We start from the raw sequence: 26,151 nt of genomic DNA on the forward strand, positions 1-26,151 counted from the left end.
CGTAACCGGTAACAGAAAGATACGTTAAGCATCTACGCAATTCGTTCTAAACTATGGGACTCCTTACAATAATAAAGTGCCTTTATCTAACGCTTTGCTTTAAGCTTGAAAACTCGCGCAGTCCCTTACCTATTGTCCTAAAATGGCCCTAATGCGAAAGCCATCTTCCATTTCTTTTTTGCCGCTACACTAATAACCCGTCACGGTGGTCTCGTAGTTACGGTTGTCGACCGCAGAGGTTTAATTTTTTTTTTCGAAACCTTTTTGTGCTCTGACCCGCGGGTCGTGAAACTGAGTCCCGGCCACGGTGGCAGAACTTTTGATGGAGGCAAAAAAAGCTTGAGACCCTTGTGCTTAGATTTCCGTGCTCGTTAAATGACAACAGATTGCCCTTCACTCATGGAGTTTCCTATATATGCACTAGAGGGAACTCTGGCGCTAATGTCTGAGGGAGCTGCAACGCACGGCGCTTCAAGAGCATGCGAAGGATGGGTAGTACACGGATTCGTCTAATCTTACTTAGTACATTCAGCTTCGCGTTGCTTTGAGATGATTTGTCACGAAACGACATTCGGTAAATATTCAGCAGTTGCACTTCACTCCCTCTAATCTTCGTTCACCTGTACATTCAGGTGCAAGTTAAAAAATATGGCAGCATATCCACGGGGGGAATGATGGGTAGTGGGGTGAAGCATCCGTCCGTCCATTCGTTCTTGCTTCCGTCCGTCCATGCGTTCGTCTGTGTGAGCGTCCGTGCGTCCATCCGCCCGTCCGTGTGTGCGTCTGTTCATGCGTCCGAACGCCCATCCGTGCGTTCGTCCTTGCGTTCGTCCATGCGTCCGTCCCTGCGTTCGTCCATGCAGCCGCCCCTGCGTCCGTTCATGCGTCCATTCATGCATCTGTCTATGTGTGCGTTCGTCCATCTATTCAACACTCCAAGTACCACCATCTCGCATCTTTTCATCATATATTCCCCATATAGAAGCACCGCCATCCAGCGAACATTCCAAGGACTAAACGAGAAGTGGCACACGCACACTTTCTTACGGCTTGCGCTTCGGGTCTTCTTCCCACCTTTAACCACCTCGAGTTCATGGTATATACTAGTTCACTGTATTCATGGCACTGCGGCCCAACGCTCGCTAAACCTTTGTAAAACCAAGGAGGTTACGCCCAGTGAGTGTAACGTAGCAACCCTTTCTTGTCAGATAGTGCTCAATGTACATGCCAATAGCTGCTAATTGGTAATGAGAAACAGGAGAATTCGGCTTTAAGTTAATGCGCACGCGGTGAATTTTTATTGTTCAACAACGCACAGGAGTAATCTCTCACCGGCACCACCTTGCAGGTCAAAGCGTAAGACTGGTTACGAACTACGATACGATGAGGGACGAAAGGGTGCCGCTTTAATGAGCTTCGCGCCTAAAAGGAACTATGGCCTGTCTCCCCGAAAGGAACCCAGCTGGGATGCTAAGCAGCAGCGGTGCGCACGGCGTTTACCCGGTTGAAACGGGCGTCGACGCAGGTGCTAAAATAAAGGTTTGAAGCGAAACCCGATGTAGCGTTTACTCGGATAAATGTTTGTTTGAAACGCAGAGACACGGATTGTGGGACGCGTTGAAGATGTTTGCACTCGGCTTCCTTGGATCGCGTGTCATCGGTGTTACCTGAGTGCTATCTGTATTCTCTTACGCGATTGGTGTTCTTGACTCGCATCTCGTCGGTGTCGCTGAATTTCCACTATACCTACGCTTGAGTTCGGCTCCCCTGGCTCGCACCTTGTCGGTGTGTACGTTGCCATTCGCGAGCGCGATCGGCTTCACTAACCCTCGCAACGCCGGCGATAGCCTGGAAAGGTACGCGCACACTAGCGGTACGCATGCCGCGACGGTGTCCCGCATGTCGGTGCGGTCGCGCGGCAAGCACCGGCACGCTATGCACATTGGCTGTGTTCCGATTCTCAGACAGCACGTAGACAGTCTACGCAGACTGATTACAAGACAGCACTGAGCCCATGCTGTCCGAAAATCGGAAGACGTCTGAACGGCTTTTGCGCGACGATTCGTGACCTCACGTGAAGAAGAAAAAGCCCAAGAAAACAAACGTAACAGTTGTATTTTCTGGCCTATTTCCTGTTAAAATCTAAAAAATATTAAATTTTACTGACATTAAGCGTCTGGCGAAGCGTCTTCTTGTGTGCAGACGACCATTCCGGCGAGATTCGATCTATCTGAGCGATTTGCTTAGCTGCCATCTTATTTAGACAGCAAAGTAGCCTGCATCGTATTTGTCTACGATACGGTTTTCTCGGAGCTGTCTATGTTGCGCTGGCAACATAGACAGACGTGAAAATTGGAATTGGACTTAAGATCGCCGCCGTCCATTTAGCAGTCTATTTAGCCGTCTACGGTGAGTATTGGAACACACCCATTGTCGGCGCCGCGAGATTCTGGAGTCGCGCAGCACGCGCTTCCGCTGGCTCTTGGCTTCTCGCCGACAGATGGAGAGAGGTGGCGTGGCTGAGATGATGCCCACGGGAGCGCTGCGAGTGGTGGAGAGGGTGAAGTGAGAGAGAGCAGATACGCGGTGAGCACATGGCAGGTGAGGGAGAGACGTCACCGCGCACTGCTAAGAGGGTACTTGAGGTTTAAACCTCGTGTATGCTAAACCAACTAGCTCAGTGAGCGAATTTACTAAGCTAAGAGGGAGCGAGCTATTCGGCACCGCTCCAACACCTGCGTCGAGGGGAGTGGTGCGGGCGGAAGAACAGCGTTACACAGGCTAGTCAAAGAGCTGCTTTCCATCTAATATTTGTTAACGATACAGAGTACTTGGTACTCTACTATAGGAGAGCAGAAGCCGTCCCGTGGGCCTCACATTTCATGAGGCCGTATCAATAAAAATGACGCCACGATCGAGTGCACGGCACACACCATATGTTGGTCTGTTAGGGGGGGAAGGGGGTAGAAAAGGTGGGTAACTATTTAGAGTACAGGGTACTCTACTATGGCAGAGTATAAAGCCAGCCCGTAACCAAAGCGTTTCCCTCGCACGCCCACGGAGTTTTGCAAAGCGAAGTTATGCTTTGCGTGTTTAAGATAGTTCACTCGACGTTTTCAGAATATTTTTGTAGTGATATCATTATACAAATATGGCTTTTTGTCCCTGGTTAGGAGCGAAAAAGGTTGTCCTCCTAGAAAGTTCTATCAGACAGCCTGATGTCAGTTTCCAAGCACAAAACTTTTCTTTAGTCAGGGAAAGCGAACCTTTATTTTGAAATAGCCTTGTTTTTACAATAAATAAGATGAAGTCCTTGCGCTTTAAACAAAAACCAGATAACAACTATCTTGCAGAGGTGAATGGCCTTTGCACGTCCTGATGCTGCAATGCAGTTTTCCGTAGCTCCGCCACGATCTGCAGATTCCTCAAGCTTTCGCAGCCGTCAATACATCTTTAAATTACCTAAACACCTCAGGGCGGATTGACAAAATTTTCGTGCTCAAAAAACAGTGGCGAAGAGCTTCTACCCGGCAGCTTTTCCGTAACTATTCGTCGGAAAGAATGCCGGCGGCAGTATTGAATGCATGGTGCGGCTTATATTGGGGAGCTTTACGTATTCAAGGTATGTTGTAGTTTTAACGTCAAAGCTTTTTTAGGGGCGAAGCTTTTTAAACGGGCCCTCTAACACTTTTCGTGACTTCATAGTTCTAAAAGTTTTTTTAGCTGGTTGCGTACACTGACGGCTTAAGAGATACGTGTCGCAAGAACGGTAGCGACAAGGCCACGCAGTGCAAAGATATTCAGCGTAGAAATATCAAAATACAATGAAATAAATGCTTACCCTCAGCTCTATTTTCGTGATAAGACGCCGTTGCGATGGTAACAAACAATGTAATACTTGAAGAGGGAACGACACGTGCGAAACGAGCCAGCTCGCGAACGCTTCTGTGATGTATTGTAGCTTTACTGATCTTTCTCTTTGCAATGACGTATGTATATATATATATATATATATATATATATATATATATATATATATATATATATATATATATATATATATATATATATATATATATATATATATATATATATATTGTAGTGAAGAAGATGAGTGCTACTCAGAAAGGCAGGGGGTATGACTCAGTCGGTGAAGAAGAGGACGTTTGGTTGGCTGGGGACTCAGGCTAGTTCCGCCATTACCGCTTGACGTGTCGGGACCGCTCTCCTGTTTTATAAAAGAGTGCCACTCTAAAACGCCTCATTATGATTGGGGGAGAGTGCTGGGTAACACCTAATCCTGGAATTGCGAAACCGTACGTTGCCTCCAGTTGCTACGATGTCCACGAACGACGATCAGCAGGCGGCCGCCTCGGCTCCAACTGCTGCAGCTCCTGTCTGTCTCGACTCCTTTCGGCAACGCCATCCGCCTACCCTCGGTGGAACCGATGACAAAGACGTGGAAGACTGGCTCGACGAATACGACCGGGTAAGCAAGCACAACAAGTGGGACGATGCGTACAAGCTTACTGTCGTCCAATTTTATTTGACCGACGTCGCCAGTCTGTGGTACCGTAATCACGAGAGAGACCTCCCCACCTGGTCGGCCTTCCGAACGGCGTTTGCGGACTTGTTTGGCCGTCAAGCGCTTCGCAAACTACGGGCCGAACAGCGCTTGCGTACTAGGGCTCAGCAGAATGGTGAGAATTACACCAGTTATATCGAAGATGTGGTCGACCTTTGCCGACGTGTCAACTCGGCCATGACAGAAGCCGAGAAGATCAAACACATCTTGAAAGGCGTGACTGACGACGCATTTCAGATGCTTGTCGCCAAAAGCCCGCAAACGGTAGCGGAAGTGATCCAACTTTGTGAGAGCTATGATGAGCTCTGGAAACAGCGTGACACCACTCGTCGTGCCAGCACGCCATGTGCAACAATCTCCGCTTTAACGTCGGCTAGCACTGCTATAGACCACACCACTTTGCTTCTCGAGATCAAGCAATTTGTACGAGAGGAGGTCGCACGCCAGTTGTCCCTCGTGCCTTATACCTCCGAAGGTGCCCCATCTACTTTAGCGCCATCAATACAGCGAGTAGTCCAGGAGCAAGTGTCCGAGGCGCTACCAACAGCTCACGCGCCACCGGTGGCTGCTCCATTGACCTATGCCGAAGCACTGAACGAAACCCGACGTCCGCCTGTCATGAACGGCCACGTTTCTTTGTCGCGAACGCCTACGTCCACGCACCCCTTTGTCGTACCGACTGAGCCTATGTGCCAGGCTGCCGGTCCTTTCTCCCGACAACCACCTCCACGCTTTCAGAACCCTTGGCGCAGTCAAGACAACCGCCCCATATGCTTCGCTTGTGGAATTGCGGGTCACGTGGCACTATTTTGTCGACGGCACGAGTTTTTCCTGCGTGGCGACGTCAGGCCCAACAATTACGATTTCCTAGCACGATCGGAGCCTGCTGTATATGGCGACACTGCCACCATGAACACATTTTCACATCGCCGGAACTTCAACAGACACCGGTCGCCTTCACGCCGACACCGTTCCCTTTCCCCTATGCTACGTCGACCTCGCCCTGTCCCTGAGGAAAACTAGGAGCCGCAGTTCCGGGGGCAAGAACTGCTAATCTTTCGAACTCCACAAGATTTTGTTTTTCGCCGTCCAACGTCGTTGCTGTCATGCCGTCATCGACTGTGCTCGCGCCGAAGTGGATTTCGCGCCGTTATGCGACGCTGCTTCACTCGACTCATCCCTTTCACCTGCCAAAGTTTTCGTTGCCGCCGACACTTCGATACCCCCGTTCTCGTCCGCCCTAGTTCCGCTTTCCTGTGACGTCTCTAGTAGCTCAACTGTTCTTTTTACGCCTTCTGAAACCGCTCTTCGCCGCAAGTGCTTCCTGATTCCTTTCGCCGTTCTGAATGTTCACAATGGATCAAGTGCAATTTATGTTTCAAGTCCGTTTCCCTCGCCTTCCAAGTTACTGTGCGGAGAGTGCCTGGGTTTTGCCGATGACATTGATCTCTCGAGTGCACGTGTAGTTCCTGACCACTCGACTATGCTACCTATTGACGCTGTTATTGTTGCGCGTCATCCTCTTTCCCATCATTCACCGACACAATTTCGCACTGCATCGACACCAACCTTACGGCTCAGCAGCGCACCGACATCATCGCGCTCCTCGAGCGCTTCCGCGCCAGCTTCGACCACCAGCAACTGACTTTGGGCCATGCTTCCACAGTGTCTCACGAAATCGACACTGGCCTTCACGCTCCTTTACGTCAGCGTCCGTATTGGGTATCGGCATCTGAGCGTCGCATAATCGCGGAACAAGTTGACGACATGTTGAAGCGAGGTGTTATTGAGCCCTCTAACAGCCCGTGGGCCTCCCCAGTTGTTCTAGTCAAGAAAAAGGATGGCTAAATAGGATTCTGCGTCGACTACCGCCGGTTGAATAAGATCACGCGCAAAGATGTTTACCCGCTACCTCGCATAGACGATGCCCTTGACTGCTTACAAGGCGCGGAGTTCTTCTCGTCACTAGATCTGCGTTCAGGTTATTGGCAGGTTCCCATGGCTGAGGCTGATCGCCCCAAGATGGCTTTTGTTACACCTGATGGCTTATACGAATTTAACGTCATGCCATTCGGGCTCTGCAATGCGCCTGCCACTTTCGAGCGCATGATCGACAACATCCTCCGTGGCCTGAAATGGCAGACATGTCTGTGTTATTTAGACGATGTCGTGATATTTTCAAGCGACTTTTCAACGCATCTTCACGGCTCGAGACAGTGCTTACTTGCCTCGCCGCCGCCGGTCTACAGCTCCACTTGAAGAAGTGCTGCTTCGGCGCTCGAAAACTCCTAATTTTGGGCCGTGTTGTATCTAGAGATGGTATTCTTCCAGATCCGACGAAACTCCGTGCCGTTGCCGAATTTCCTAAGCCGAAGACCTTAAAAGAACTTCGCAGCTTCCTCGGTTTATGTTCTTATTTTCGTCGTTTTATTCGCAACTTCGCCTCCATCATATCGCCCTTGACTGACCTTCTTGCCGGCAACAACGACCTTTCTAAGAGTTGGTCGTCAGCTTGTGATGATGCGTTTGCCACACTCCGCCACCTTTTTACGTCACCTCGTATACTGCGACATTTTGATCCTCTTGCCCCGACGGAAATACACACGGACGGTAGCGGAGTTGGCCTCGGTGCTGTGCTCGCCCAGCGTAAACCTGGATTTGATGAGTACGTCGTCTCTTACGCCAGCCGTGCACTCACAAAAGCAGACCACAACTATTCAGTCACCGAAAAAGAGTGTCTAGCCATCATATGGGCCATAGGCAAATTTCGACCCTATCTTTACGAGTGCCCATTCAGCGTGGTTACAGATCATCATGCATTATGTTGGCTCTCCTCGTTAAAAGATCCCACCAGCCGGCTCGCCCGTTGGGTGCTTCGGCTACAAGAGTACGACATCCACGCCGTTTACCGATCTGGCCGAAAACATTCCGACGCAGACGCTTTGTCCCGATCACCTCTACGATGTAGTGACAAGTCGCCATCTTCGCCTGCCCCCGAAGTGACTGCACTTAGTGTCAGCGACATGCTACAGGAGCAACAAAACGATCCTTGGATCGCTTCACTTATTAACTTGTTGAGTCGAACTCCCTCGCTAAATATCCCTAGAGGTATGCGCCGTCAAATACAGCACTTCGTTATCAGAGATGGTTTGTTATACAGACGGAATTATCTCTCTGAAGGACGCCAATGCCTCCTAGTCATTCCCAGACGTCTCCGCTCAAACATATACGCCTCCTTTCACGCCGACCCACAATGCGCTCATGCTGGAGTGTTAAAAACCTACACCCGCATGTCCCACCGCTACTACTGGCGTGGAATGTATCGCTTCGTTCGTCGCTACATACGTTCCTGTCTCGCTTGTTAACGCCGGAAGAATCCCACTCCAAGTTCTCCAGCTCCACTACAACCCTTACCTTGTCCTGCTCGACCGTTTGACCATGTTGGTATTGATCTGTATGGACCTCTTCCGATTACAACGGCTGGAAATCGCTGGGTAATCGTCGCTATCGATCACCTTACGCGCTACGCAGAAACTTCACCACTCTCTTCTGCGTCAGCCAGTGATCTCGGTCGTTTCATACTGCATCAGATCATTTTACGTCACGGTGCACCACGGGAACTCTTGAGTGACCGAGGGCATGTGTTTTTGTCGGACGCTGTCGAATCGCTTCTCAAAGAATGCCAAGTCATTCATCGCACCACCACCGCGTATCATCCTCAAACTAATGGCATTACAGAACGATTCAACCGTACATTAGGAGATATGCTGTCAATGTACGTCGCAACCGATCACACCAATTTGGACAGTATTCTCCCTTTTGTAACATATGCGCATAATACTGCTGTCCAGACAACCACTGGTTTCTCTCCATATTTCCTTCTTTATGGTCGCGAGCCCTCTTGCACGCTAGACACCATCCTTCCTTACCACCCGGATGTTGCTGAGTCGACGACGATGTCACAGGCTGCTAAATACGCGGAAGAGTGTCGTCAGCTTGCCCGTTCCTTCACAAGTGCTGAACAGCAACGCCAGAAACACCACCGCGATAGCCCGACGCCCCCGACTTCTTATGCATTAGATGACCTTGTCTGGCTTCTCATCCCTTCAACCAGCCCTGGTCTCTGTTATGCCAGCGAGTCCTCGTCAAACGTCCGTGCCTCGGAAAAAGGCAATCTGGGTCAAGGCCAGCCCACAGTCTGCCTGGCGCGATCACCTCGACGGCGTGAACACGCGCGGCGCCCCTCTGGCCCATGTGCAGTGAGTCAGCGGCGCGCGTGACAGCGAGCCGGCGGCCGCGTGTCTGGTGGTCTGACGCATGGCGCGGCGGCCCCCATTGGCGGAATCTGCCCTGACGACCAGCGGCGCTTCTGATTGGACATTTTGGTTGGACCCGGTGTAAATAAAAGAAGCCCTGCGGCGCGTCGCGATCGGCGGTCCTAGAGAGAGGAGTCCCCATGTCGGAGGGCCGACATGTGTGTGAGTCAGCGGTCTTAGGCGAAAGGCTGACCTATGTGTTAGAAAGGAGAGCTCGGCTCTTCGAGTCTCTGTCGGCCCCAGTGCCGAAATTGTAACGCCTCTGTATATATGCTGTACATAAACCTTGTTTAACTCACCGTCGTCTCGTCCGCTCGTCCTATCAGCTCTGCGCAGAAGCAGTCGCGAGCTGATAAACATACGCTACCAAACGGCTGGTGACCTTCCCGGCGGAGTTGAAAGCAGTGGCGCCTCCGGGGCCGTGTTGGCGTCGCCGTCTTCCGCAACAGTGGTGGCTTCGGCGGGATCGGTCCGCCGCTACGCAACAGTGGTTGGCAGCTGCGGGATCGGCCGGCGTCAGCGACATCGATGCGGTGAGTGCCTGATGTTTTCCCCTCAGTTCACCAGACTACTCTAGCTCAGGTTGTAGTAGTTTAGAGAAGGGCTGTGTGAAGCATTAGAGTGAGCTTTGATCGTTTCAAGCAAAGTCGAAGTGCTTTGAAACCAAAGTTAATGCGGAGGGGGTAAACACGGGAGAGTGAAAAATTGCTTGCGCGTCTTGCTAGTTGACTTATAGTGGGTACGGCAAGTAAATTGTTAACAGGGGCAAACAGAAAGAGGCTAGTGTGAACGATGGAGAACCTTAAAGTGAAGGAACTCATCGAAATTTGTGAGGAACTCGGCATTACTTTGGGCCGTGCGAAACGAAAGCAAGCGATCCTTGAGATCATGAAGGATGAGGGAGTGTCGGCTGAGGAAGTCGATGAGGCCTGGGTGGATATTAAAGCACGCCGTGAGGAGGCTGAAAGGCGAGAAGTAGAAGCTCGCGAAGAAGCTGAAAGGCGCGAAGCTCGCGAAGAAGCTGAAAGGCGCGAAGCTCGCGAACGTGAAGAAGCTGAAAGGCGCGAAGCTCGCGAAGAAGCTGAAAGGCGCGAAGCTCGCGAACGTGAACAAGCTGAAAGGCGCGAAGCTCGCGAAGAAGCTGAAAGGCGCGAAGCTCGCGAACGTGAAGAAGCTGAAAGGCGCGAACGTCGCGAGGAGGCCGAGAGACAGGAGCGCCTTGAGATGAAACGACTAGAATTGGCAATCCTACAGTGTTCGCAGGCGCCTAGCGCAGCTTCTCCGACGATTCAGGTCAGCGGTATTAGAATTCGGGATCAACTGCCACCGTTCGTAGTAGGCGAGGACATGGCGAAGTATCTCGTCAAGTTTGAACACGTCTGTGAGCGAAATGCTTTGGAGCAGTCTCTTTGGGCGCGGAACCTGCTAGCTCTTCTTCCCGGCGAAGTGTCCGACGCGATAACTTGCTTGTCGAGGGAAGCGTTTGAGAGCTATGACGAGGTTAAGGAAGTGCTCTTGAGACGTTATAAGTTGTCACCCGAGGCTTTCAGGCAAAGGTTCCGGTATGCTGAAAAGGGGAAGGAGTCACACGTTGACTTCGCGTTTCGTCTTAAAGCCGATTTGATTGAATGGCTCAAGGGCGAAGGTGTTTATGACGACCGCGATAAAGTGGTGGAATGCGTTGCATTGGAGCAATTCTACCGCTGCATCGAGGAGGATGTCAGACTTTGGCTGCAGGACAGACTTGGGGAAGTACAGTTAAATAAGGCAGCTGAGTTAGCTGAGGAGTATTATACTCGCCGAAAGTTGCATAGCAGGGCAGTGCGCGTTGAAAAGGATGAAAGGAAAGAGGGCTTTTCAAGGAAACCTGATCAACAGAAACCCGTTCCGCACCGTAATTTCAAAAAGGACCCGTCTCTTACGAAGGACAGTGTAGGGGAAGGGCAAACAGAAGCGGAGAAATCGAGTGAGGTTTCTACCACACAGGCATTTGAATCGGAAAACAAACGGAAGCCGCTAATCTGCTACAACTGTAAAAAGGAAGGGCACATCGCGAGAAACTGTCAGGAAAAGTTTGCCTTCGCAACGATCCGAGAATCAGAAAAAAACATTCGGTTGTTGGAGCCGTATCTCCAAGAAATTAGGGTCAATGAGAAAACGTGCCGAGCACTTAGAGACTCAGCGGCAACCATGGACGTTGTCCATCCTTCATTGGTGTCTCCGGATGACTTCACAGGAGAATGCGCGTGGATCAGGCAAGTCGCCGAAGAGCAGAGTGTTCGCTTACCAATCGCCACGGTTGTCATTGAAGGCCCGTTCGGTAAGCTTCGCACCGAAGCGGCTGTGTCTGCCGCGCTGAACGATCGTTTTCCTTATCTTTTCTCCAACAACTCGGAGCAGCTCCTCAAAGAGCAGGGCAAATCGTTCTTCCCCAACTTAGCGTGCATGGCCCTCACGCGATCGCAAGCGCGAAAGCTTTCGCGGAAGCTGGACCTGGTTCCATGCGGTGAACTCTCAAGTGACCTTGTCGGCGGGTCGACGGAACCCCAGAAAGGAAAGTTTCCGCATGAGTCATGTGAGCAGTCACGCGAGCGGCCCGTCGCCGACACGACCGGCGCGGTTTCCGGAGAAAGGGGAGACGGCATGGCGCCATTGAATCAGAGCGAGAGGGTTGCAACGCTCTCGCCTGTAGCGGAAAGTTGGAGCGAGCTGCCGAGAGTTGATCGAGAGACGCTCATTCGAGAGCAGCGTGAGGACCTCTCGATTGAAGCGCTAGTGGAAAGCCACAAAAACGCGGCACAAGTGCTGTCGAAGGAGCACTGCGAGAAATCGGTGAAGAAGCGTGCTTTTGAAGTTGATAATCAGGTAAGGCTGCTGCAGCCGTACAAAAGGAACAGGCTTGAGATTGATTGGGAAGGGCCCGCAAAAGTAGTATCGAAGCTTTCTGATACCAAGTGTGAATTTAAATTAGGAAGGCGGCCGAACAAAGTTTATCACAGTAACTTGAAAGCAGTCGTAAATTTACTTTTAAGTGCTTCAATGGAAGAGGAAGCAGAAATTTTTAGTTCTAGTGAGATAATCGAAAGGAAATCGGAAGTAATCCGGGAACAGTTGAACCTGGAGCCTAGCTTAAGTGAAGGAGGACCTGAGAAAGAGGACCTGAGAAAGATTGGTTCCGAGTTTGGAGACGTGTTTTCGGACCGCCCCGGAAACATGAGGGTGATCGAACACGATATCGAGCTAAGCGGTGAGGAGTCAATCCGTAGCAAGCCGTATCGTTGTTCCCCTGGGCAACGTCGCAAGTGTGAGCCGCTCTTGGTGCCGCATAGGTATCGTCGCCTAAAAGTGGCCGGTTACTGAGGTGGAGCATGTTGCTCCACAGCGCAACTTTGACGTTCGCTAAAGAAAAAAAAAGGGAAAGGTAAACGTTAATGCAGGTGCATTGAGCAGTGCGTTTAGTTAGTACCTTCTCAACCTTTCGGTTTCTGGCTGGTGATTCGGGGCAAAATTTTGACCTCATTACGACCTGGGCTGAGCGTTCTCGTTCAGAGTGATCTCAAGGGGCCAACGTTATGTGGTATTCTAATCCGTTACGTTGTTGTACGTGGGAAAAAAAATTGAGTTGTCATTTTAAGGGTCTTTTGTCCCACATGTGCCTCTTGATGTAGAGGGAACAAAATTCCGATAAACACGTAGATAGGTATATGTTGTATTATACTTTGTCTGGTGTTCTGTCGGGTGACCGAGGGCACTTGCTTGTGTCGTGTGTTGTCTGTTGTCGAACCGTTCTTAGCAAGTTGCAGAACCATCGACAAGTGCTGAAACCGAAGATGGTCAGAAGAGACGAGTGAAGCTGGTCGACAAGTTGTGGCGACAAGTCAGTGGAGCTGGGATCCGTCGTCAAAAATGGGATGTGTTCCCGGAACAGTTTGGAGCTGTATTCTCCCTATGGCCCTGGAGGCGAACCTGGAGGGACCTGGCGAACGAGCGCACCTGACATCCGAGCCCCGTGGAAGCAGCTCGTCTTTCCGGTGCATTGTCTGGCGGCGGGGGTGCTGTTATGCCAGCGAGTCCTCGTCAAACGTCCGTGCCTCGGAAAAAGGCAATCTTGGTCAAGGCCAGCCCGCAGTCTGCCTGGCGCGATCACCTCGACGGCGTGAACACGCGCGGCGCCCCTCTGGCCCATGTGCAGTGAGTCAGCGGCGCACGTGACAGCGAGCCGGCGGCCGCGTGTCTGGTGGTCTGACGCATGGCGCGGCGGCCCCCATTGGCGGAATCTGCCCTGACGACCAGCGGCGCTTCTGATTGGACATTTTGGTTGGACCCGGTGTAAATAAAAGAAGCCCTGCGGCGCGTCGCGATCGGCGGTCCTAGAGAGAGGAGTCCCCATGTCGGAGGGCCGACATGTGTGTGAGTCAGCGGTCTTAGGCGAAAGGCTGACCTATGTGTTAGAAAGGAGAGCTCGGCTCTTCGAGTCTCTGTCGGCCCCAGTGCCGAAATTGTAACGCCTCTGTATATATGCTGTACATAAACCTTGTTTAACTCACCGTCGTCTCGTCCGCTCGTCCTATCAGCTCTGCGCAGAAGCAGTCGCGAGCTGATAAACATACGCTACCAAACGGCTGGTGACCTTCCCGGCGGAGTTGAAAGCAGTGGCGCCTCCGGGGCCGTGTTGGCGTCGCCGTCTTCCGCAACAGTGGTGGCTTCGGCGGGATCGGTCCGTCGTTCGCAACATCTCTCAACGAAACTGATGTACAAGTATGACGGACCTTACCGTGTGGTTAAACAAACTTCACCCGTCAATTACATCGTGGAGCCACTTTAGCAGCCCCATGATCAACGACGCCGTGGACGTGAGACCGTCCACATAGACCGCCTAAAACCGTATTACGATCCCTCTATTGTCTCCTGCCCATGAGTCGCCAGGATGGCTCTTTTCCGGAGGGGAGGAAAATGTAGTGAAGAAGATGAGTGCTACTCAGAAAGGCAGGGGGTATGACTCAGTCGGTGAAGAAGACGACGTTTGGTTGGCTGGGGACTCAGGCTAGTTCCGCCATTACCGCTTGACGTCTCGTGACCGCTCTCCTGTTTTATAAAAGAGTGCCACTCTAAAACGCCTCATTATAATATATATATATATATATATATATATATATATATATATATATATATATATATATATATATATATATATATATATGTATGTATGTATATGTGTGTGTGTGTGTCATCATATATATATATATATATATATATCTTTTATTTATTTTTATTTTAGTTTCTTCAAATGACAGCACCCGCAGCGTCGCTGGCGCGTTCCTCCAGCAGATGGCGTTCGGCGCATTCTTAGACCAGCTTAGTAGTTTTCAAACTGGAAAAGTCGGAGAGCTTTATTCTCTGTCGCTTTGAGTGAAAAATCCTCCTTGTGAAAAATAAATTCAATAGTAATTGCTATTTTTATGCGATGCCGGGATTTCATTTAACGTTTCATTTATCCAATCATATGGCGGCAACCTTCCGGCGTCATTTCCGCCGTTCACAGTAGTTCTGGCGAGGGGCACTACGAGTTATTCAGTCGGCACTGATGTTTTCAAGCGTTAGATGGAAGTTAAGCCGTGGGTCTTTCTTGGTACGTGACCACCTAGTTCTATGACTCACTCAGCAGGAACAGACAGACAGACAGACAGACAGACAGACAGACAGACAGACAGACAGACAGACAGACAGACAGACAGACGCACGGAAGGACGGATAGACTGGAGGATGCACGAACGGATGGACGAATGGACGGATTCACAGACGGACTTAAAGAACAGACGCCTCGCCCCACTCAACATCAGTCCCTCCGTGGATATACAGTGATTTATTGTCTGCTCTTCCCTGGCGCCAGTGGTGCAACGCTGGTTATGTAGTTTTGTGGTGTGGTGAGAGTGAGACTCGATAGTAAGGGAGGTGTATAGGACTGCGCCGGTAAAGGGGATGGCAATGGTTGGCTGAGTGGGCCGAGAGTGAATTTTGGTGTAAAAGGGGGACTGATCGAAGAGGCCCTAGAGTTTCCTAAATATACACTAGAGGGAACTCTGGCGCTAGTGTCTACGGGAGCTGCAAAACACGGCGCTTCAGCGAGCACAGGAATTATGGGCAGTACACGCTTTTGTCTAATCTTCGTACCACTAGCTTCGTGTGTTTTGGTGTGACTTGAGCTGTTTTATCTTGCAACAAAAATCGGCAAATTCCCAGCTCTTGCGCTTCAACACCTTGTTGTTGTTTTTTCAGGCTTACTATCTTAAATCGGGTCTTAAAGTTCAAAATGGTTCGTTCCTTCCTTCAAAATAAAACCGAAACACAGCAATAAACGAAGCCCCAAGTGCGATTCGCCACCCGCAAGTACGAAGACTAGGCAAATCCGTGTACTACCCATCATCCCCATGGTCGCTGAACGATTGCAGCGCCAGAGTCCCCTCTAGTTAATTTTAGGAAATCATGGGAGAGGCGTCAAGGGCGAGTTTGAGGCTTGGCGGGAAGGGCGATGTAACCCATATGCTGGCGAAAACTACGTCGACGAGGGGCTCGATAGAGTGTAGAGAGGTTGTAATAGCCAATACTGCTTGGACTGCCGACGAGAAAACTGCGATTCGCAATGATGTCTGACGAAGGGGGCATCAGCCTCATTGTTTCGATGACGATAACGAATTGATGCTGGCTGTGTTTTCTTAATTGTTTTTTTTCTTTACCATGTAAACCCATGATGCAATGTGCCGGAACTCCTCCGCAGCCACTGGTACATCTTCCTAGTGTTGGGAAGCTTCTTGTTCCTGTTCCTACTCTACACCGGCGCCTTCATCATGGGCATGTTCCACTACAACGAGGACATTCCGCCCACTAAGAGAACGGACGCCTCCAACTATGCCGGCAGCGCCATGCTGTTGTGAGTGCCGCATCCGTGTCTGAACCATGCCGACTATAAGAGAGTTCGACAGTTTTCTGCATGTGTCTTGTAAACCCAGTGTGAATCACATGATGATAAATGCACTCTAACAATAGTTTACTGCTGCAACTTCAATAAAATATATGTAATTAATTTAAGTTCAAACATGACTGTGTCCTTCATCGATAAACACCTTATGTCTGTTCCGACATCCCTTGCGACAACGTGACTGCCCTTTCCTCCAACATGCGTTTTCTGCCCCGCTGACTGACAGATCATATAAAAACACGTATTATACTTGTCCGCAACTCCTATGTGAAGTGCGGACGTGTCGCAATATATATAGCCTCTTTATGACGTCGTTGCTCCTACTCGCCATATTCGCGCTGCCCAAAATGAGTTTCTCAGAACACTATGTCAACTTGTCTGTGAAGAAAAAAATTGAACAAGCTTGCAGACTTGTGGCTGTCAGGCCGCAGATCCTTGATTTGTTAGATGAGATTTACGGAGTACATAATACTGATAGCTCTGCTCGCAGGATATGTGATTGCGTTTATTTTAATCGGAACCACATGGTGTCACCACGAACAACTTGTCGGCTCTTTTGGTGCTGCTTGGATAGAGGCAAAAGGCACATATATGGTTGCAGAATACAGGCCATGCACCGCTCATTGCTGCCATATGGCTTTGCTCGACTCCATATACATACATCGCTGAGCTCTTCACCTCGCGCAGTGCCATCGTCCTCTCGTTCCCGGTGTGCGCCGCTCTCATGCTGGTCACCAACACCATCATGCTGGTGTCGCTGAGCATCACCAACTTCGCTTGCAGGCCGTACGAGAACATCGTCATCACGTGGCCAGGTAGCATCGTCGACGTGATGGTGCTCGACGACGTGAGTTCAATATCTGCGGATGTATAGGTTATCGCACATGGTCGATCGCCCAATGCAAGTATACTTGAAAAACAATCGATTGATCGGCGCTGATTGCAGAATACATTGAGAAGACAATCAGAGGAGCTCGAAATAACCTACAGCTCATTCACGCTGCTATTGTCAAAATAAAGAAGGGAAGAGTGAAAACATTACTTTGAGTGTCATTTAAATGCTTAATGTTTAAATGGCACTCAAACATTAAGGGGGGAAAGGGATTGCAGAATACATTGTTGAGAAGACAATTAGAGGAGCACGAAATAACCTAGAGCTCATTCACGCTGCTATTGTCAAATTAAAGAAGGGAAGAGTGAAAACATTACTTTGAGTGTCATTTAAACGCTTAATGGGAATGACGCTTCGGAAACATCAAATTATCGGCCGCTGTGCTAGCTATGTGGCCTCCGTATTGGTGTAGAGGTCGTATATTCAATTATCGACCTTGGGCGGCCGCCAACCAGTAGGGTTAAACTTTAATTCTTGGAATAATGTATGACAAATGTCTCTTTATCTTTTTTTTTTTTTCATTAGATGCGAAGTATGTTTTGCACGGGTCCATGTCCAGAAGCGTCGGCGTCGGCTTCAGCACTCACACTACGCATGCGCAACTCTCCTTACCTCTCTCCAACAGCTGTGCGTTACTCTCTCCACTTCTCTAAGTTCTCCCCTACCACCTACTTGTGCTACGCTCCCCCCTCTCGCCTCGCAACGCCAACGTATGCAGCAGCATCTGTTAGCCTACGCTCACTCCCCCTTCTCCTCTAGGCATTCCTCCCCGCAGCCTTTACACCACCGTTGAGCATGCACGTCCCCTCTCCCTTTCTCCCCTCTCCTACGTTTTCCCTCTCTTGCTCTGCAACGCCGACGCAGGCAGTGTCTGCTAACGAGTTTTTTATTAAAAAAACCGACTGGTCGCACTGCACAAACGTTCACTGAAGCCTCCTCCTCGTATATATATATATATATATATATATATATATATATATATATATATATATATATATATATATATATATATATATATATATATATATATATATATATATATATATATATATATATATATATATATATATATATATATAGACATTCTAGATAGTGACGGTGGGAGATTTCTGCTGTGCGTTGTTTAAAAATGAGAATTCGCAGCCTGCGCGTTAACTAAAAGCGGACTGCGGGTCTCTGTCCTGTTAAAGTCTTCAATTAATCACTATACATAAGCATCGATTGGCATGTTCCAGTAAAAACACCGGTCCACCACTGCGTGTTTTGCGCTTCCCCGGGTTTTTCTCCTGCGCAACGCCCACTGCTTCGCATCTACGCATGGTTAGCTTTAGCGGTAGAAGACCTTTTTTTTTTTTTCCTGAGCCGAATCGCAAATTCTCGTTCACGTGACTTTTTATGTGCAGACGTTTGACATGTTCTGGCCAAGGCACACCAGAGGCCGCTGGTTCGGCAAGTTCCTCGCAGGCACCACTTTACAGTAAGTGTAACAAACAAGACAGTCTTGCGAATCATTTCGTGCAACGCACCACAAAGAGAGCCACGTACAACTCCTTTTTTTTGAAGGCTTTGTAAACAAAGTAACATGTTTTGGTCAAGTGTGTTTTAGGGACATAGGCTTCATCACCAAAACGCCTACACTATATCGTCAGATATTCCTAATGTTCAGTCGACTTGCATAAACCACCCCAATTGCAGCATAATTTAAGTGGATTCTAAAAGATTTACACTGACTTGACACAACACCAATGCATTGACAAGATTACATAGACGTTTTGTCCCCTATGCAGGTAGTATCTTCAGCATACATTGTCACCGAATCAGCGGAAATCACCGGTCCATTGCACTGGCCTCATTTGGCTTTGTAAACGTCCGGCAAGCTAGAGGTCATGGTTGTTGTTGTACACCGAAATATCGAAACAGATGAACCACAACTCCGGGAGTTTTCTTAACCCCCCTTTTTTTTTTGTTTCCTAGCTGTCATCACAGCAAGCCGTAGTAAACCGTTTAGAACTGTGAACTTAAGCGGCTTTTTGAAGATTTTCGCTGAAGTTAGGTTGTGGGACTCGAGATGTTTGCGTATCCAATAACGCATGCTTTTTTTTTAAAGCACTCATATAGAACCCAAGAAAACTTCAGTATACACAAACAGAACGCAAGTCTGGCGTTCGCTTGTCTGAAATAGTAGACACTCGCGACGCCCTGTTTGCACATGAAGAAAGACACACACGTGCTACACATGAGCACACACCTGCTATAGAAGTTCCAGAGTAGGGGCTAGTTGGTTATACTATGTACAATTACCTAGCCCCTACTCTACCTTTTGTAGAAAGTCTGAAAACTTTTCATAAGGCTATGACACACCATCTGTGCGTTGCCGAGTTTATACGTTACAACTGCTTCGCAGGATTTGCCGTACGGGCAGGGTGTTCGACGTGATAGGTGGCGACTACAAACTAGCCGTGGAAGGTTACGGCGAGTACATGGTGAGTCGGCCAGCGGAATCACCTCCTCACCCTCGTTTCACTCTCCCGCGAGTTTGTTCTACTTTCACCTGCAGCAAATCTCTAAATCTTCCAAGCTATCCCGCCTGAAACCCTTGGTTTTCTAATTACTTCAGTTCTGAGCACCCCGTCTCGATGGATCCATTTTTTTTTTTTTGGGGGGGGGGGGAGCAAGACACGCGGAACTTCAACTTGCCAGCACTATACGCAAACTCTAAAAACAGATCGGGGAAAAAGGGGTGTTTTCTTGTCCCACAACAACGGTCATCATGAATCGCCGCCATACTGTCAAGAATGTTATGTCACGCTTAGAACATGCATACCTTTCGTAACCATAGAAAAGCCGGGTGCACGGCGATATGTCATGCCGCGAATGTACTCAAGATGAATGACGCTAAGTGCTGTGGGACAAAATTACATCCTTTTTAAACCGTGCTTCTTTCACTATGTGCTGCTCGAGCACACGGAGCAAGTAAACGCGCACGCATCCACTCATTGGAGACAGAGAAGCACTCTGTCCTATCTCTTTCTTTGCAACGCCTCTGTCTGTTTAAAATCTAGGTGCGTGCACAGTGCCGAGCATAGACAATATTGCTTATGGCCGCAAGCGTTGATATCACGATGCATCTAAAATATATCGCTGCCTGTGGAGTTACAAGCTACCGTAAGGGAATAAAAAAAAAGGTTACGTGAAGTGCACCATCAGTACATGCAAGGTTTCAGGAATGCTGTAGGCATACCAAATGCAAGTGCGCTTTCTTATGCATAACAGACGTTTTAAACGTAGAAACCGGCTAAAACTATAGCGCAACGAGACGTCGCATTTATTTGTTTCTTGAGGTTTCATCACAGTTAGCTTCTCCCCTTCCTTTATTTATTTTTCTATTTGCACAAAACGTTAGCGCCGCAATTCACAAATCATTAGAATTAGAGCGACATGCCACGGTAGCCATTTGGACTGTAAATTCAGGTGTACAATTGATTAAACGGATTAATGTGGGTGCCTCTCAGTTGTGTACTTCTGTGTTTTACATATATTGACTTTTTTCTCACCAGGACAATCTGTACCACCTGATGATATCGATAACCATCGATCCGCGCCTCATATTTCCGGTACGTAAGAATGAACCATACGGGCTGATGTAAACAACATGCCATGATAAAACAACATGCCATGATAATAGTGAGATGAACACACGCGGTCGTGCCGATTTTTAAAAGCTGAATCATATAGTACGTGAAGGTACGTTATCTAGCAAGTTATGCTTGTTGACTATAGATGAGGCAAGTTAACGATGACAGCTTCAAATGTGCCATGGAGCCTTGGGAAATTCATTGCAAAGCTGAACCAGGTAAGGTTAAAATTTTGCGACATTGTGAAGTGGCATGCAGCCAAATGAAAATTAATATCCTTGTCTCTGCCTCTTTCTGCCAAGTTTGGCGAATAATAGGTCTTCCCCGCAGGAATAACACATAGGCGGAAATTTCCTCTGAATAATCTGGATAGGGTACATGTAATGAAGATTCAACTTTCGTTATGCTTTCTCTGGCATCATTCTCGTTATCCTGCACGTTTGTCACTGGCAGAGGACACATAATTGTCGTGCAAGAACATTTGTGCCGTTCTAACATTTCTAAACACAGAAGTCTGACTTAAATGGTTGTGTCCATGTCGTAGTGTGAATTTTTATATTATTTATTCCCTGAAACAGGATTCTCTATGCAGACGGAAATGGCAACCTCATAAATGAACTTTCTTTTTCGATTCCTAGTCAGACTGTCAGTTTAATATAATCTGTTTCTAACTTTTTTGATAACATTTTTATCTAGAACATTCAGTCACATCCTGCAATCCATCTTTTTATTTATCAAACCTGGTTAACAGACACCTGATGTCTGTACGTAATATCTTGTTCATAATAGTTGTGCTATAAGCTTTATTATAGATCGTTTCATTTTTTTTCGCGTTATCTGCGTTGCTTTCAACCTCGTAGACAGCAGGCTTACGTTGGCTTTTTACACGTCAGTTCATTTATCTCAGCAGTAGCCTCCGTAAGCTCCAATGTCTTGTTTTTGTCCTAACGCCGCGTTTTCAGGCCGTCGCCCCTCCTGAAATAGGAACATTCTACGACGATATGAAGACAAAGCTCTGGGATAAAGTTGGTGACGTAAGCAGTCCTTGCTGTTCATTCTTGTTTATCCCGTAAGACTTACGCATAACATGAAAAAAAAAACGACGGAGGAAAGGTAGACATTGAAAGATTATATCGCTTCTCTCACTATGTTGCAGATGGTGGAAGGCTACATTAAGTCTATTGCCCGTGGCGCCTTGAATATGCGAACAAATTTGTCAAAGGTAAGATGTCATATTACCGATCCGCACTATACGCTCACTATTTAAACATATTTAATATCACCAAAAGATTGTATGTGGACCCATCTTTGTCTCAGTGAAACTGAGAGGCAATATAAAATACAAAATACGCACCGCCAGAAATATATAAAAAAAAAGGAGACCGCCGTGGTCGTGTAGTGGCTAAGGCACCCGGCTGCTGGCCCTCAGGTCGCGAGATCGAATTCCGGCCGTGGAGGCCGCATCTTCGATCCAGGCGAAAATGTTTGAGGCCCGCCCCGCCGTTGTGGTCTAGTGGCTAAGGTGTTCCGCTGCTGCCCCGTCGGTCGCGGGATCGAATCCCGGCTGTGGCGGCTACATTTCCGATGGAGGCGGAAAGGTTGTAGGCCCGTGTACTCGGATTTGGGTGCACGTTGAAGAACCCCAGGTGGTCGAAATTTCCGGAGCCTTCCACTACGGAGTCTCTCATAGTCATATCGTAATTTGGGGAAGTTAAACCCCACAAATCAATCAATCTATGCTTGAGGCCCACGTGCTTAGATGTATGTGCAGGTTAAAGAACCCCAGGTGCTCAAAACTTCCGGAGGCCACCGCTATGTACAGCGTCTCTCATAGTCATGGTGATTTCGGTACGTTAAACTTCCAGAATTATTAAAAGAAGATTACACAGAACCCTAATAAGCGGTATACAATACTGTTGTTCTCATCTGTACTTAAAGAGCTTCTAACTCACTCACAGTTTGAGAGCAAAGGAGTTGCTAATCACTCAGTGACGTCAAAATTTAGGCAAGTCATTGATGCATGGTGAACTAAAGCTCAACACCGACACGAGGACATTGAGAAGTACACACAAGGCGCTGTCCTACAACTAAAGTGCTTTCTTCGGAAACGTGCATATATTTGGCCACGTTTAAATGCGCATATATATACCTCATAAGGTCGACAGAGGGATGACTGCCACCGTAGCTCAGTGGTAGAGCATCAGACGCGTTATTCGAAGGTCGCAGGTTCGGATCCTGCGATTTTCAATTTATCTTTTCCTACAATTTTATTTCTTTACATTCACATTACGATCACATTCTGATAATATCTCCTATACTTCTTTTGGCATCATTTTCTGTTAATTCTCATTAATATTGTGTCTAACAAAGAAAACTAGCTCTTATGTGTACACTTCTTTTCTCCGTTATAGACATAAAGCTCAGCGTAATATGTTGGGCGAGTCGTTTCATATTTAGCTTCCGTATTTACAGCGCGAGACGACCTCACAAAAAGGAAGGCACACAAGACATGCGGAGCGCTGACTTCCTTTCTGAGGTGTCGTCTCGCGCTATTGAAGTGTTTTGTAAGGTTGCAAGCGTTGTACCCCAAAAAGACTTCCGTTCAATCGTTTACTAGCTCTTAACTTCAGAACTGAAAGCACGTTTTAGCGTACTTTTCAAGGGTAAAAAAAAAAAGTCTCGCTTTCGTTTTTCACATGAAAGGAACGTGCGTAAAGTACCAGGGTATGTTTTGTAATTTTTATGTAGCTCTAAAGAACATTGATTTGAATATATGAGGGCAGGAAACTGTAGACAATCAGCAGGCTATTTTCTAAAGCTCTTGTTGTCCCCCGATTCTATTCAGCACAGACAAGACCAGATGTCATTAAGGGCCTGTGTTGTTCAGCATCATTTTTGTCACCTTCACCACTCTTCCTACAGGCATTAACTCATCCTCACCACTTACTTCTTTACGAAAATTGTGAACGATGTCAGCAATAAGCGTACAGCCTATCAAAATTTCGCGCTTTTTAGCCGCACGCTGTTGACTTCTTTTGCGCAGCCAAAAACTTTCAAGACAAATAAAAATTGGGCCAGACGCCTGCGCTTCTCCCCAAAAAAATTTCGATAAGGGGTACTTTTACCACAGAAAAACAATAATAAGTGTTTTTCAAGGCCTCCATCAGATGCAGAACCACCATGAAAAAAGAATTCCCGGCTACCGGCCTGTGGAGGAGTACATGTGCAGTTGCTCCACCCCCGTAGCTTTCCCTTTATTCCCAATAGATGTTGTCCGCGAGTATTGAAAACAACTAAAATCTTCTAATCCCCGATCGTAGCCGGACCACTCGAGAGCTTGTCTTCTTATGATGTCATGTGAACATACTGCTGGGGTCAGGAATTGTGCTTCAAGAACGGTAATCGCAAACGAGAGAATAACAAGCTCGTTCTTTCTATTTTAAAATGTTGTTTCTGAGCCCTTTAGAAATAAATTATACATTTTCTCTGTCCAGCAAAATGTATCGACACCGGTTGAATAACTTCCTTATCTTACTATTGCAGTTTAATCCCGACTGCTTCCTAGCCTACGATGGATACGAACAAGCGATTGGGTTCATATGCGAAGGAATCATTCGCAACGTCGTAAGTCTTGCATGTGTTGCGCTGCAATTGCAAAAGAATGCGCTCGTTAATTATAGGCTATACGTCTGTAGATGCTTCTCTTACCTTCCGATGCTCTACAGATGTATTTCGCTGACATTTCTCAACGTGTGAAGCGTCGATAGACGCAAGCCGTAGATGCATTGATGCCTAGACCACTAACGCGTCGATGCTTGACATCTTCGTTAAGATATTTTTTTCAGTTCCCTAGTAAAATTAAACGTATTCGTAACAAGTCACATGAACACCACATGGCTTTATAGAATTTTCAATGGACAGACAGTGAATACTTTGTCCATCATTATTAAGAACTAGACCTACTTTACTTAAATTTCGCGTGAGCAGCCTTTTCGTCATGAGCTTGACCATACTGGCCAAAGGAATTCGCATGGTACTGAAAATTTAGGCAGGCTAGTGGATGTTGTCTTTATTCCATCTAGTAGATCTTTTTCTGCTGCGTTTGTTTCTATTACCAGATATCAATGTTCTTGCTTTCCTTTTTGGTTCATTCCATACGGAACGAACTATATTACCTCCCAGTTTAACGCAGCAATGATGACAAAAACTGCTACTTTGCGAGTGCCTGATTCAGCATCTTTATTCTCTTCCCACTTCGCAGAACTCGTTCTGGACTTCCCTGGCGTTCTGCCTGTATATGTTCACACTACTGGGCACCCTGTCCCACTTCATATCCAAGTATTTTCTGCGCATGGACAACTACACCTACGATGGCTCTGAAGTTGAGTCACTCACAACCACGTGAGTCTACCGGCTTTTGTTCTTGTGTACGCTTCTGAGCTTCCTTTACCCAGACACACTTTGTGTATAGAAATGTGAAACTACAACTAGGTGTGAAGCCACAACTGAGGTCATACAGGTAGCTGGAGTGGTTATCCTGTCTATTCGCACAAGGTACGTCGTTAAGGGGGTCGATACCAAAAGTGAGTTGGCGAGCAGTTGGTGTGATAGAGGAGTCCGGACCCTGATGTCTGGTCTCTTCGGTATGAGTTGACCAAGTTCACTTGTGTTTAAACGCAACATCGCTCGCATACCTGATCTCTTTCTTTTCATTCGGTATTACTCACTTGGTTTATGTACACCCATAATGTTACGAATGACAACTCGCCTTAATTTCGCTTAATATTCACAATTTACTCTAATTCTCTGTTTGAAAATATTGTTCTTTGGCATTTTGTCCTGCCTACACCTAATTCTTGAAGCATTTTTGTTATATGTTTTTGTATCCCAGCTTCCATTAAAGAAGACAAACTGTCATGGTGAAACGTGTTTAAATTCCAACAAAATTACGGCGTTATTCGATTAACACGACAATACGCCCTACGCTAAAAATGTCCCCTAAAAAAACAGTTGGAAACGTCAAGAAAGAATTCATGCACAGACAATTACAAAATTCCATGTAAAGCATATACGAAAGAGTATAAACTGAATGAAGTAAATATAAAAATCAAAAACGTTGGATCCCACTTACCATCCCAAAAACCACATGGAGTTGGTTTAAGTTATGTTACGTTAGGCTTGAGTTCAGTTTGGGTTGGCTGGAGGTACGTTACGTTAGGCTAAGCTATAGTCTACGAGTTAAGACAGTTGTGGCTATTTTGGTTGATGGCGCGCACACTGGTTCACGCTTTTGACATTCTCTGACTGCATGTTGTCATGTTCAGCAGTATTTGAATAGCATATATGTCCAAGTGCTCATTCTGTGTCTCCGCACAATATATGTGCGGAGACACCTTTATATATTATTGACATCCCCACCATCGTCACACTTGGTACTCAAATTAGAGTGTTCGCAGATGACTGTGTATTCCGTATTATTAGGTCTGTTGAAGATCAAAGAGAATTAGACACCAGCCTGAACAACATAACCTTGTGGTGTAAAAAATGGGGCATGGCAGCGAACGACAGAACGCTCTCCCTTTGCAAGACTCATAAAAATAATTCCCTCAATTACGTGCACAAAATGGGTTCTGTTCCATTAAAACAAGTTGAGAACTATTAATACCTTGGCGTAACTTTCAGCGGCAATTTTTCTTGGAACCTTAACACCTTAACATCGAAAACACTTGTGCCGCTGCATTCCGCAA

General features: G+C 47.5%; 1 protein-coding gene across 1 annotated transcript in view; it reads left to right on the top strand.

The window, feature by feature from the left end:
* The window catches only part of LOC142766803 (uncharacterized), a 53,864-nt gene that overhangs the window by 24,316 nt on the left and 3,397 nt on the right, over positions 1-26,151 (top strand). Inside the window, exons 11-19 of the mRNA XM_075868025.1 lie at positions 15,677-15,829; positions 16,565-16,724; positions 18,173-18,246; positions 19,174-19,252; positions 20,327-20,383; positions 21,367-21,438; positions 21,561-21,626; positions 23,948-24,028; positions 24,666-24,805. Coding sequence (XP_075724140.1) covers positions 15,677-15,829; positions 16,565-16,724; positions 18,173-18,246; positions 19,174-19,252; positions 20,327-20,383; positions 21,367-21,438; positions 21,561-21,626; positions 23,948-24,028; positions 24,666-24,805 — 882 coding nt within the window. The remainder of the gene's footprint in view (positions 1-15,676; positions 15,830-16,564; positions 16,725-18,172; positions 18,247-19,173; positions 19,253-20,326; positions 20,384-21,366; positions 21,439-21,560; positions 21,627-23,947; positions 24,029-24,665; positions 24,806-26,151) is intronic.

Source organism: Rhipicephalus microplus, chromosome 1 (genome assembly GCF_043290135.1).
Source record: "Rhipicephalus microplus isolate Deutch F79 chromosome 1, USDA_Rmic, whole genome shotgun sequence".
NCBI classification, from domain to species: Eukaryota; Metazoa; Arthropoda; class Arachnida; order Ixodida; family Ixodidae; genus Rhipicephalus; species Rhipicephalus microplus.